The sequence below is a fragment of the Rhynchophorus ferrugineus genome, unplaced genomic scaffold (genome assembly GCF_030347505.1).
Source record: "Rhynchophorus ferrugineus isolate W39M unplaced genomic scaffold, kcgeb_rfMv2 rfM2, whole genome shotgun sequence".
Taxonomy (NCBI): domain Eukaryota; kingdom Metazoa; phylum Arthropoda; class Insecta; order Coleoptera; family Curculionidae; genus Rhynchophorus; species Rhynchophorus ferrugineus.
Window position 1 is genome coordinate 92,001,881 of NW_027472581.1, and position 13,681 is coordinate 92,015,561.

Genomic DNA, 13,681 nt, shown 5'->3' on the forward strand with positions numbered 1-13,681 from the left:
ACATAAAAATTAATTTTACCAAAAAATTGAACCGATTTCAAAATATAAATAAAAATAAACCAAAACCTTATTTAACCTATCTACTACACGCATTTCATATTCTACTATAAAAACACAATTTAGCTTAATAACTTAGCTTATTTACAATTTTATTTTAACTACTACCAACTAATCACTTTGAAGTCAGTACGAACAACAAATTAGATGATTTTTTGAACATGTCACAAAATTATATTATTATTTGTATATTGTTCGAAAAGGAGGCCCACTTTTCTTTTTTATATACATTTTTTATAGGCATTTAATTGGCTGATACTTGTATACTTGTATATTTAACTTGTAGCCATATATTCCTTTTCGATAGATTAAGAGAAATAATCTGTAAATATACACATATTATGTATTTAAATATTATTGAATTGAATTAATTACACCTTGGTTAAGCAATGATCTTCCGCGTTTGGCTTCATAATCATCTGGTTGATCTGAAATACAAAGAATAAACCTTCCTGTTCAGAAGCTTGATATAAAGGATATCATAGGAGATTTCCAGAGATTTATTATTACTTACTCTTTAAAACAATTTCTACGCTAGAACATTATCATAGTTCGTTTCCACATTTTCTTACATTTAGGAGCTTTTTGGTCATCCAATCGGTTCCTTACCTTTGACAACAGCCTCAACACTTTTCTATCGTTGAAACCAAAACCGATAATTAAGATATGCTGGGCAAATACCACCATAAGTGTCTAAAAGTATTCGACGAACTTCGACTATAGATTTAAAAGTTCCATCTTTAAGCGTCTGTATAACCGAATAACTCAATAATACTAAATTGAATTAATTTCAAGAAAAATATTTTAAATACCTTTAGCATGTTTATTCTAAAAATGTTACTGAAATTATTAAAAATTATTTATCTTCGACACTTTGAATATAACAAAACAAATTTTGATGAGTCTTTTTGTGTCAATTTGGAACACTTTTACAACCTTATAATAAAACCCTAATAAAATTTATATCTATTTTATTAACGCCCTTGTATCAAAGATAACACACACATGTATATAAATAAGTAACCTGTAACTTTTTTCTATTACAATAGTGATACAACACAAAACTGTCTTACAGCCTTTCGTTACGACTTCATTCTTGCACTTTACGGCGCACTGAAGTTAGCTTGATATTATAGATATAAAATACTGTATTACGGTAACTATACGTAAACCCTCTTTACAAAGAAAACATGTACGAAAGTTCGTTGTTTTGTTTTGCTGTAACCGTAAATAGAGAAGTTAATTAAAACATATTTAAAAATACAAGAGAAAATCTGTTGTTTCAAATGGTTTTCATATTATCTAACAGTCAAACCTCTAAAATTAAATTAACGTGAAATATAGCATAGTTCATTTATTCCGATTAAGGTGACTAGGATAACAGCTGTAAGTAAATGATAGTCTATTGTTTAACAGTGAAAATGGAAGATTAATAATACAGTAACTACATAACATCTCAGATAAAAGCTTTCTCTTTTGCCGTGTAATATAATGGATCTAAAATTAATTAAAATTAACAATTATCTAACAAATAATCAGCCAAAAATAATATCACTTATAAATTATATTCACATACATATTTTTCTAGGAATCTCAAATAATTTAAATTCAGATTTTATTATATATAATATATAGAGTCCAGGAATACTATTACTAGTCTAGAGATAACAAAATGTATTTGTACAGTAAGAGAAATCTTACAACAAGAAGCTTGTCCAATTCAACAATCAATACACGTCATAGATAACGTCGAATATATTACCAATTAGAAAAATGAGATAGAATGCTGCCTGATCTGTCGGAAGACGTAGCCGAATCAGTCTATATAATACGATTTGGGTTGGTATTGATTGACAATATTGCCAAATGCCAAAATCTTCAAAAAATTAGAAGTTATAAGTCGCAAACTTTGTAAACCAAAAGTGGCAACAAAAATGTAACCTGTAAAATATATTTTGATGACTTGTATCGGCCGTTTTGTAGGATGCCTTATATATACGAGAAACGTATCAGGTACTTGCATGAATATTGGTCATTTCTATTCCTATTTGATTCATATTTCCATAATTTTCTGCAACTTTCTCAAATATTTTTGGACTATATGTATATATCGTATCAAAAGAACCTTCCATATGCTCAGCATGAGTTCTTATTCTTAAAATTGTCATAGTAGATACACGTTTCGTCACCAGTCACACAATACATCTCAGAAAACTCCTCTTTTTTAACAATAATCAATAAATTATGACGTTTTAAATAATTTTACATCTTTAAAACCCAAACTCCTGTTGCGCGTTAACGAAAGGGCATCACCAAATATTTATAATGGTGACTAATAGCCCAACAGCAGAATTCCTCAAATCAAACCTCAAAAATCATGAATATCGAAGGCGCAGTTTTGAATCTATATATACTGAAAACTCAATAATACTAAACAGAACACTGTTATTGTTGTAACTGTAATACTATTTTTCTGATTATTAAAATATTCTGCATAAATCTATACAATGTTTTCAATATATCATAATAATAGCCATATCAACGCAAACGTAATAAACAAGATTATACATTTCAAAAAACCGATTATTTGATATATATTACACAAAAACTAAATCCACCCAACTGGGGTAAATGTAAACAGCTTGAGGATAGGTAAAAATATGAGACAAATATTTCAGAGTAATCCTCTTGTTTCATTTTTTTAACACTGTGTATTTATGTTATCTGGTGAAATGCGAACAGTAACAAATCTTCGTCATTCTATATTTTGACCCTATATGCAACTATTTAGTAGGGAAAAAACAAAATACATCTTGCTGTATTTTGATAATAGTGCTTTCGCATAAAAAACTATTTATTTACATTACTTCCTTATAACTCAATTTTTTAAGTCCATACCGATTCAGATATTCTTCCAATTAGCCAGTAAATTTTATATATCTCAATTTCAGTTCTGTTATATTAAGTTCTCCTATTGAATTATATTAAGCTAATCATTTTAATTATTTCTCATTTTTTAGATACCACATTTTTTGATACCATATATATTTACCTCTACAATATTCCAAAGTTTTGACATGATCCATAGATCTAACGCCGAATCCTTATATCTTACATCATACAAGTTACTCCCGAAAAACTACATTTCCCCTCCAATAAGAAAATAAATTATTGATAATCCTTGTTGCGTACCTTCAGTCGAGCCTCCTATATAACCTGACTTTTTGATGAGATGGATAAAACGTGATTACATCTGAAATCTAAATAATTTCTTCAACCGCATTTTTCGTATTGAATTACGCGCGTCTTGTTCGAAATATTTTATTGTTTTTTTTTCGGATTATTTATTATACTGACCTGTTACTTCACTATATAGTATTTCCAGAGAGTAGCAATTCTTTTAAAGATAGGAAGATGCTTAATAAAATAAAATTAATTTTAATTTGTCACAATATTTTTATTTTTAATTTGTTTATTTACTGAAATTACTTATTACTTATCAAAATAAAAGGTAATTAATGATGAACCTGCTTCAAACCACCATCTAGTCTTTTGTACCGCTGCACTGTATCTCAAATTATTACCACTGAAAGAGTACAAAACAAATTGACATGAGGAAGCAGAAATACAACAAGTTCAGCAAATTCAGCTTCATCTTAACGCCAAAATATGATGGAGAAACAGAAATGATAAGTAGGAAAAAACTTTTGTTGTAAAAATTTTGGGCTATTAAACAAACAATGCAGCAGAAGACCAATGAATAACATAACAAAGAAAAAAAAACTTACATTAAAGTGTTAACAGCAGTAACCATATAGACAGATGCTAAGAATCTCATGTGGAGACTAAAAATAAAATATGATTAATAATTTGAAATAGTGCGAAGATTAAATAGTATAAATATTCCTTAAGTTAAGATTAGGTACATTTGTAAATATACATATATATAGTAATTATATGGTATTGAAATACCTACCTCAACATATGTTATCTACTAGAAGTCATTTTGTCTCATGTATTGTTTTATTAATCAGCTTAGTTTAAATAATACTATTAAATAACTAAACTCAGGGGTTCCAACGCAATAATATTAAATGTATTAATTTTTCCTGATTATTTTGCTGTTGAAATCGATATGATTTATTTTTATTCATAACAGCTGCTTATTCTTCGCGAAATAGATTCGTAAAGCATCTGAATAGTTTCCAACGGAGTTCTGCTTCATTCTGGTATCAAGCCATTCACCAGTCGCTTCAATGATGTTAGAGATAGAAATCTACTCGTCAGTGTCTGCTCTAAAATTCCCTATAACAGTCCAATTTTCTTGATTTCTGGCGATTGTGCTGGCTAATATTGTTGATGATGGGATGTTGGATTATATTCTGATAATCCTCAAACCAAGACTGAAACTTTTGGCTGTGTTTGGCTGCTTATCATTTTGGAATATGGTAGTGTTTGTAGCTATCAATAAGAACTTCTTCATTAAGTATGTCGAAATCATTCATTAGCATTAATCCAATCAGTGATAATTATGACCAGTGATATTAATTAGATAACTGAATACCACGATATTGTCTCCCAAAACCATAATAGAACCTCCTCAATGATTGACTGTAGGAAGCAGGCAGTCCGGATCATAGGCTTCTTTTGGGGTTCTTTATACATAAACCTGACCGTTTGTAGAAAATAATGAAAACGATGATACATATGACCATAGGACATTCTTCCAATCATCAAGTGTCCAGGTTTTATGATTGTTGCACTATTTCTTTCGCATCTTAGAGTGGGCTTTGCAAGCATTGTATTTCATTAATCACTTTTCGTTTGATTCAGTATTATTATCTCTTAATGGCAAGGATCATTTGCAAATGTAGCAACAACAAAATAATATGAACACCTGACATGTACAAATTATTTATCTTTAAAACAGCTGCTTATTCTTCGCGAAATAGATTCGTGAAGCATCTGAATAGTTTCCAACGGAGTTCTGCTTCATTCTGGTATCAAACCATTCACCAATTGCTTCAAAGATGTTAGAGATAGAAATCTACTCGTCAGTGTCTGCTCTAAAATTCCCTTTAACAGTCCAATTTTCTTGATTTCTGGCGATTGCGCTGGCTAATGGATGTTGGATTATATTCTGATAATCCTCAAACCAAGACTGAAACTTTTGACTGTGTTTGGGCACATTATCATTTTGGAATATGGTAGTGTTTGTAGCTATCAATAAGAACTTCTTCATTAAGCATGTTGAAATCATTCATTAGCATTAATCCAATCAGTGATAATAATGACCAGTGATATTAATGAGATATACTGAATACCACGATATTGCCTCTCAAACCATAATAGAACCTCCTCAATGATTGACTGTAGGAAGCAGGCAGTCCGGATCATAGGCTTCTTTTGGGGTTCTTTATACATAAACCTGACCGTTTGTAGAAAATAATGAAAACGATGATACATATAACTATAGGACATTCTTCCAATCATCAAGTGTCCAGGTTTTATGATTGTTGCACTATTTCTTTCGCATCTTAAAGTGGGCTTCTGTTATAAAGGGTTTAGTATTCAAAGCCCCTCCATGAATGTTAAGTTTGTGGCGCTCCCTTCCTACCCTCTATGCTGAAATAGTATTACTCAAGTGAGCATTTAATTCTGCTGTTGCTTTTACCGAAGCAGTTTTATGCAGTCACATGAGTCACTTTCTTGCGTTCGTCGACCTCTGTCAGTTAACTTTGGGTCTCCACCACTGTTCCTCTTCGAAAATGATTTAAGATAATTAAAGATATTTTAATGTTAACATACAGAACTTCACATGTAAGCTGAGCAATGCATAAACGTCACATTGTTTATACAACAGCAGTATCACCAACATGCAACAAAATGTCTCATATTGCACGATGCCCACATTATTTTATCTATCCCCTGTATATAGATATATTTAGATAATCGTACGGCAGAAATCCCTGTACAAAGAAAACATATCAAAATGGATCTCCGTAATACGCAAAATTAATCCGTCGTTAGAGGAACCGAAATGATTAAGGAATGTTTCAATTTTTGATACTAATTTCCTTACTTTTACTTTGTGCTCTAGTCGGAAAACTTTCTCTTTATTACATTATTAAACATCTGAAACGACCGAATAAAGGAATTTTTCAGTAGGAAACTGTTTCATCAACGTAGTCTCCGGATTTGGCGGAAATGTTTTTTCTCGCCGCGCGGATACCAGAAAGGGACGAGGAAAATACTACTTAAATGTTGAATAATATTCAGTAAAATGGGATATAATTACCGGAATATTTACGGAAAATTATTAGCAATCTATAATAATAAGTATTAGACGAGGAAAAAAAATGCATGTAACAAGTCAATTAAAAAGTCCCAGGTCTACCATAGTAAAACACCCAGGGAGCATTCTTTTGAGATCTGGGAACAGGAATTAGACAATGGGGCCAAATATGCAGTGACATATCTTTAGACACGGTGATATATCTTTAGAGTGTCTACTATTTCATTCAGTTTCAATTTACGGTCATTCAAAATCATTTTGTGGTTTTTAAAATGTTTTCGTCAGTAACAGCCCCTTTTCGGCGTCCACTGCGTTCATCGTCTTCGATGCTCATTTCACCACGTCTAAACTTAGCATACCAATCCTTGATGGTTGATTTTCCTGGAGCAGTGTCCGGAAACTCGGCATTAAACCCAGTTTTTGCTTCAACTGTATTTTCTCCGTTCAAAAAGCAATATTTTATCAACACGCGAAATTCTTTTTATCCATTTTTTTCACAATAATAAAAGTTGCTTCATGCTATAAATACTATAAAAAACCTATAGATTTAATTCTAGTAGCGCCATCTATGTGTCAGGCCGGAGACCTTTCAATTGACCTGTTATTTAACGTTTTAAATTATTTAATATTTTTTTCAAAATGGTGTTTTCTCAACAATTACAACTGGGGTTCGTGTTTATTATTATTGAAATGTGAGAAGTATACACGTTAAACATAAAATGTAAGTGTATTCTCTCTTATTTGCATAAATTAATGCGCAAATACGTAATTTATAAATATAACCTATACATATATAAAAAAATAATTAAACATAAAAATAGTTACTTCTTTTTCATAGCTCTTCAGTGCTATCAAATTAAATACATTTAAAAAAGTCATACTAAAGTTCGTATCCTTTTTTTCCTATTTTTAATTTTGATGGTTTATCTGGACTGGACCTACACTTTAACGTTGGCTCCGAACCGCGATCCTCAGTATTAAACGTACAGACTGGCGAGTCGCCAATTTAGAAATCATCCCAGAAGACATCCTGTCTTACCCAGCCTGGTTACTGGCGTGACAGTGATCATTTTTCTTGTCGGATTTTACACTCTTGCCTAGGACAATCACAAACATGAATTTACGACCACGCCCCAACAGGATTCGAATCCGAGACTATCGCAATAGTAGGTAAACCGTCCGTCGTCTTTACCACTGCGCCAACCAAGCAGGCTGTTCCATAATGTTGAAAGCTGACTAAGTCTGTGGCTATTAGTGTTTTATTTACAATATAAAAATATGTTATGTTATGTATAATATGTTCGATATAAAAATAGGATACAGTAAACTGAAGGTAATTTCAAGTCACAATTTCATTTTCATTTGTTTTAATTAATAGTTTAAGAGAAAAGCACTCTTCTGACAATCGTTATCTTCATATCGTTCTGCGACGGAGAAATGTATCGCTATGAAATTAAAAGGCAATAATTAAACACATGATACAAAAATAAAGAATATTCTGGTAACTCATTTGAAGACTAAGAATGATAATACTATGAAAATTATCATTAATTTTTTATGAAATACTTTAAATTAATACCAATTAATATGCAGACTTTAGTAACTGAAGGTGTTTTAATAGTTTTTATATTGTTTGTTTATTATATTTGTCTTTATTTACCGAATAACTATTCAATGATATAAAGTTATATTGTATTAGAAAATTGTATTGCAAATCTTTAAAAAACGGACTGAAAAAAAACATATTTATATATAATATATATTATAAATAATTCTTCTAATATTAGTTATACAAAAATTATTATTATTAATAAATTGTTAAGATTACAAAAATCATAACATCAAGTAACACCTCAAATATTGTAGGTACACAACTAAAAATTATTAAAATGTTAAGACAAAATAAAAGGATACTAAATGTCAATACGTCCATTAAAAACAGATCTAACAGATCCAATAGAAATCCAAGGAACAAGATTACGAACGGACAGACATATATCTAATAAAGAATTATCGTTGTCCAGCCGAAGGTCCAATACAACTGTAATTGCAGTCAATTGTTATGTATTATCCAGAAAACTTGCAACGATATAACCGACTTTTGTATATATCACGAATGTGTTTCTAATTACGTAGAAATGCATAAAAATTCGTCGAAAATATTTTTATATTTGTTAAATAATATATTTTTTCATATAAAGGTCAAGCATATAAACATTATAAAAAACATATACGAAGGTTATATACAATATACAAACAAATACAATTACTTACCAAAGGAACTTGGTTGTTTTGCGGGATACTTTTTTGATATAAATGAAATAAAAAAGCAACTGTGCCAATACCATATTATTTAAAGAACATATAACGCTTCTACCAACATATGACATCACTTTAGGCAATCCCGAAATATAAAAGACAACCCATCTATAAAGTGCCAAACCAAAGATCATAATGTATGTATTTTTATTGTTTTTCAAAGTACTCGCCACGATGATCGGTACACTTTTACATACGCTTAAACCAATTTTCAAAACAATTATTCAATTCCGAATGAGGTATCTTCAAAACATGATTTTTAAACGCTTCAATAGCTTCTTGGAGTGATGAAAATCGTTAACCACGCAGTTTATTATCCACGAATGGGAACAAAAAGAAGTCATTGGGTGCCAAATCAGGGCTGTATGGCGGATGACCCTTCAATTCGATGTTTGGACTGCTCAAACAGTCTCTTGTTTGAGCCGATGTGTGAGAGCTCGCATTGTCATGATGAAGAACATTCAGGAGTCTCTTGTTTGTGTTCCATATTTCACCGAAAACTTCTGTCAAACAAATGGTTATGTACCAATCAGAATTTACTGTTCTACGATCCTCTAGAGGCACTGTTGCAATATGACTAGTTTTCCAAAGAAACAGGCCACCATTTCCTTTGAAGTGCTTCGTGCGCGTACAACTTTTGTTGGATTTGATTCATCTTGGAACACCCCTGATTCTTGGGCTGATTTATTGAGCTGATATTGGTTCTGAAAATGGGCTTCATCGTTCATTATCAATGTAGACGAACGATCTTCAAATTCACCAGACAGCCTTAGGATTGCATTACTGTAATCAACTCGTCTCCATAATAAAATCTGGACGTCTACACAACACAATACAACACACCCTATATTTTAAGCTAATAGTTCCCAACGCTACATATAATGTAAACGCATGCCTCTCTCTAATGGCCAGTTTGATATAGGGATGTCGGCCGCTGGGAAAAATGTCGAAATATCGTTTTCTATATCTTCAAATAAATATCGATATATCGGAGGAAAAAAATATCGATTTCCTTTAAATATTGTAAAAAGTAGAGTTATAAAAAAAACCTTTAAAATTAAGTACTATGTTTTAAGGTCTATCAAAAATAATTAAATAGTTTTTACAATGTTTATTATCTTTACTTTTTTTAAATCGTATATCGATATTTTTCGGCATCCCTAGTCTGACATCTACGAAATTGCGTAAAAACTTTCGTTTCAAAAACATTTTATTTACAGCTCCAAGAGAGGACTTGATCTGGGATTAGGCCGAGGATTCTCCGGATCCCAAGCCGCCAAACATCTGATGGGCTTAGCTGCCGCCAACTTCGCCGGAGGCCCCGGAAGAAGACGCCGCAGCGACGACGAGGCCTAAGATGGAACACCGTTCCCGCCAAACAACTTCAAGACCATCTACCAGCTACACTTTAATTTAAATGTATAACTGCGTTAACTAGCATTTACTTGAACGTCTCCACATGTACTATTCAACGCATAACCTACACTGACCCGAATACTGTTAATGCTATTTAACGTTAACGTTAACATAAATAACGAAGATGGTCTGACAATGTATTGAATAAATAGGATAAAAATCAAAACAATGCTATTGAAACTGTCATATGTCTTCATTTATTAGTTTCATAACTAAGCTTGATCTTCACAACTTTAACTATCTTACAGTATTACTAGTGATTATAATTGTTTTTAGGTAATTAATAGCTAGAAATAATTACGTAAATTAATGTATTCTATATTCATAACGGCGTTTATTTTAGTTTCAAAATGACAACGGCTGATTATATCGACTTTTTGTGTATCCTTTATTGTCGTAAGTTCTAAACTTTAATTTGCGAAAATATATACAATACATGTTAAGAAATAGCAAGTAATCTATATATGTAATTTCACTCTCCTTTAACCTACGCTAGAATAACGTCTGTAGACAAGCCAAAACATTATAAACAAATGAATAAACTCCTATATCATGTTATACGATGACTTCGCCAATAATTTTAATCGTCCTAATTTTGACTGTGTTATTGTTAGTTGATAAAATCACTGTAAATGTACAGAAAAAAAAATAAAGAAGTAGAATAGTACAAAAACAAACGTTAATTTTTTTTAAAGAGCTTATTTATCCTTCAAGCCAAAATTATATCAAAACATAACCCAAAATTAAATGCTTAATTCATATTTTATTATACCACTCAAAAAAAAAGAATATCTTAGAATTATTAAAATAATAAACAAACAAGAAAAAATATAAAGAAAAGCACTAATAACATCGAAAATAATATAGTTAGGCATACATCTAATGCTATCTACATAAAAAAATTTACAAATTCCTATTACAAAATGTTTAAAACACCTTACAATAATTGATGATAATATGGCGAAGGTACTATAGACAAAAGGATTAATTCTACAGATGTTAAACTAATCATTCTAAAAATGTACAGCACAATCTATTAATTAAAAACAAATGATATAATAAGTAATAATTCTCTGGTATAAAACCAGCAACTAGTAATACAACAAATTTTAATCTATACGGATATATATGACAGTTGAGTAATAACACCTGGACTAGATTATACTAGAGTACTCAAAGTATTAAAAATAAAAAATTACAGAAAATATACGAATGTTTCATATCCACAAAACAATAACAAAATCTTTGCCAGTCAACTATGAACCATTCAGCATAAAATATATTCCAATACTATTCAACATAAATTACAAAATCTATATTTAATATAACAAAAGAAAAACATAAACTGTTATACAACCCAACGGCGTACTGTATTTTGTGCTGCATACAACCAGAAGTCTTAAAATATTCGAAACTAAAAGACCTGCCGCTAAAACAGTTATCTAACTATTACAATATTAACACTAAGCTATAATATTATATAATATATTATAAATTGTATAAAATCCATATATATCAGTTTAATTTTACTCCTAAATTATAAAACGCATACGAAATATAAAATTATAAATGTGAGGTATTCACGAATATAGAAAACTGTTTCTCGATTTATCGAATAGATATTGATTGACACAAGAAACAGTAGATCACTGTAAACGTTCATGAAAAACATTTTATATACTGAAATTAGTTTAGAATTATTATTATTCTGGGTTAAAATATTTAAATATTCTTAATTCTACTAAAAAATAGACAATACAAAATAGTCTCTAACAAAACTGTATATTAGTTATTATCAAAACAATATTACATAATTAAAATTATGCAACCGGGATGGACAACAGTGTTTTATGAGTTGCGCGCACTCGGGGATATATAAAATAATAGAGATAAATTTAGATTTGGAAAACGAATGCGCACTGACCGAAAGATTGAAAGAGAAAACCCTGTAGGAGTGGGTTTGAGAAGGACATATTGCATTAGGAGATTTAGAGGTTTCTAGTTCGTGAAGAAATTATTATTCCTTGTCCATTTTATCTTCAACGAAAGGTCAAATAGGACGGTCAAGATGGATTAGAAAATAATTAAATCCAGAGCACTTTGGAACTATCGGATAATTGCCGGCTATATTGCTTAAATTAACATTTAACTTCACATCATCCTATTAGTTAATATAAATAATAGAAACTAAGTGTGTAAAGCAAATAATTCAAAACAATAAAATATATGGCAGTTATATAACGAATTATCGCTGTAGTTTCTGAAAATCTCTATCCAAATATTTCTTATATGTTAAAAAATCGATACAACGTTGCCATATTGCTAAATAAATCTGCATTAGTTATATAAATAATTATTGTAAAAATATAGAATACAGTAATTTGATTTTTACTGTTACAAAATTAAATTATTAATATATTTCTCATTATTGTTGTACTATATAATTTTTTTTAAATATAAATAATTTGGTATATATATTTAATATGATTTAAATAATGGAGGAAATTAAAAATTTTGAAATAATATGAAATTAAATTAAGTAATAAAAAATTAAAACAATAATTTAAATTTAGCAAAGTTTAAAACTGTTATTATAAAAAAATACATATCTTCACAAGTCTACAATGCAAGTCAAGTAATGTGAGGTTTAAGAAATAAAATTCAATTATATATTAAAATCAATAATCCAAAAATGGTTCACTGGATTTTGTTCTGGATAACTTGACGTTAGAGATTTCGATCTGGTATAAGAAAAATATTTTACTACGTAGCCGAAATGCATGCCCATATATATTAAAATTCTAAAAGGATACGTAATGTTTTTTTTTCTATATAAAAATAAAATATTGCTGATTTTTCGAATGAGTCGAATTAATGGATGTTTAAATTTCTTTAAATAAATTGCAATTTTACTGACTATTAATACTTATTAAACCAAGAAAAATGGTAGCTTTCTGCAAAATTTTCGTTATTTATATAGTAATTTTTGAGGCCAGTTTTTTTTATATGAATCATTTTCAAATAATCGTAAACATATTGGTTTAAATAATTCCATAAATAACATCTTATCAAAACAATATCTTATTTATTAATAGAACCCATGACTTTCTATATATAGCAGAACTAATTAAAATCAATAATTGATCAGAACTGTAAGGCTTACAAATACCTCAGATATTCTGTGTGTATAAATATATTTCCGCTTTTTTTGATAAATAGACGATAAATATTTATGTTTTCATAGTAATATGCTTCAACTAAATATACCAACTTTTTTCAAGCCATTTTCATTGTTCATAGACATTAGTTTCTTTGTATGATATTTTTCATCATCTGTCATGTTTCATCACATACATTTCGATATATTCAAAATCAGTAAATACTGCTCAGAAAGGGTAATATCTGGTGAATAGAGTGGGTGGGATATTAGCAACTTATGTCCTTCTAAGAATGTTTTAATAAACTTAAGAGCAATATTAGATCTACAGTTGGTAGTTTACAATTATGTCTACCAAAGACTCAGCTTTCCTTTGACATAATGAAGATTTTTATGTGGCAGTGATTCTTTGATAATCATCAAACTTTATTCCCAAT

The 13,681-nt window shown here is 29.8% G+C and overlaps 1 protein-coding gene across 1 annotated transcript in view; it reads left to right on the plus strand.

The window, feature by feature from the left end:
- Dh31 (diuretic hormone class 2) overlaps positions 1-10,171 on the plus strand; it is a 161,859-nt gene extending 151,688 nt beyond the window's left edge. The window contains exon 4 of the mRNA XM_076396968.1: positions 9,892-10,171. Within this exon, the coding sequence (XP_076253083.1) occupies positions 9,892-10,027 (136 nt within the window). The 3' untranslated portion in view covers positions 10,028-10,171. The remainder of the gene's footprint in view (positions 1-9,891) is intronic.
- The last annotated feature ends 3,510 nt before the right edge of the window (positions 10,172-13,681 follow it).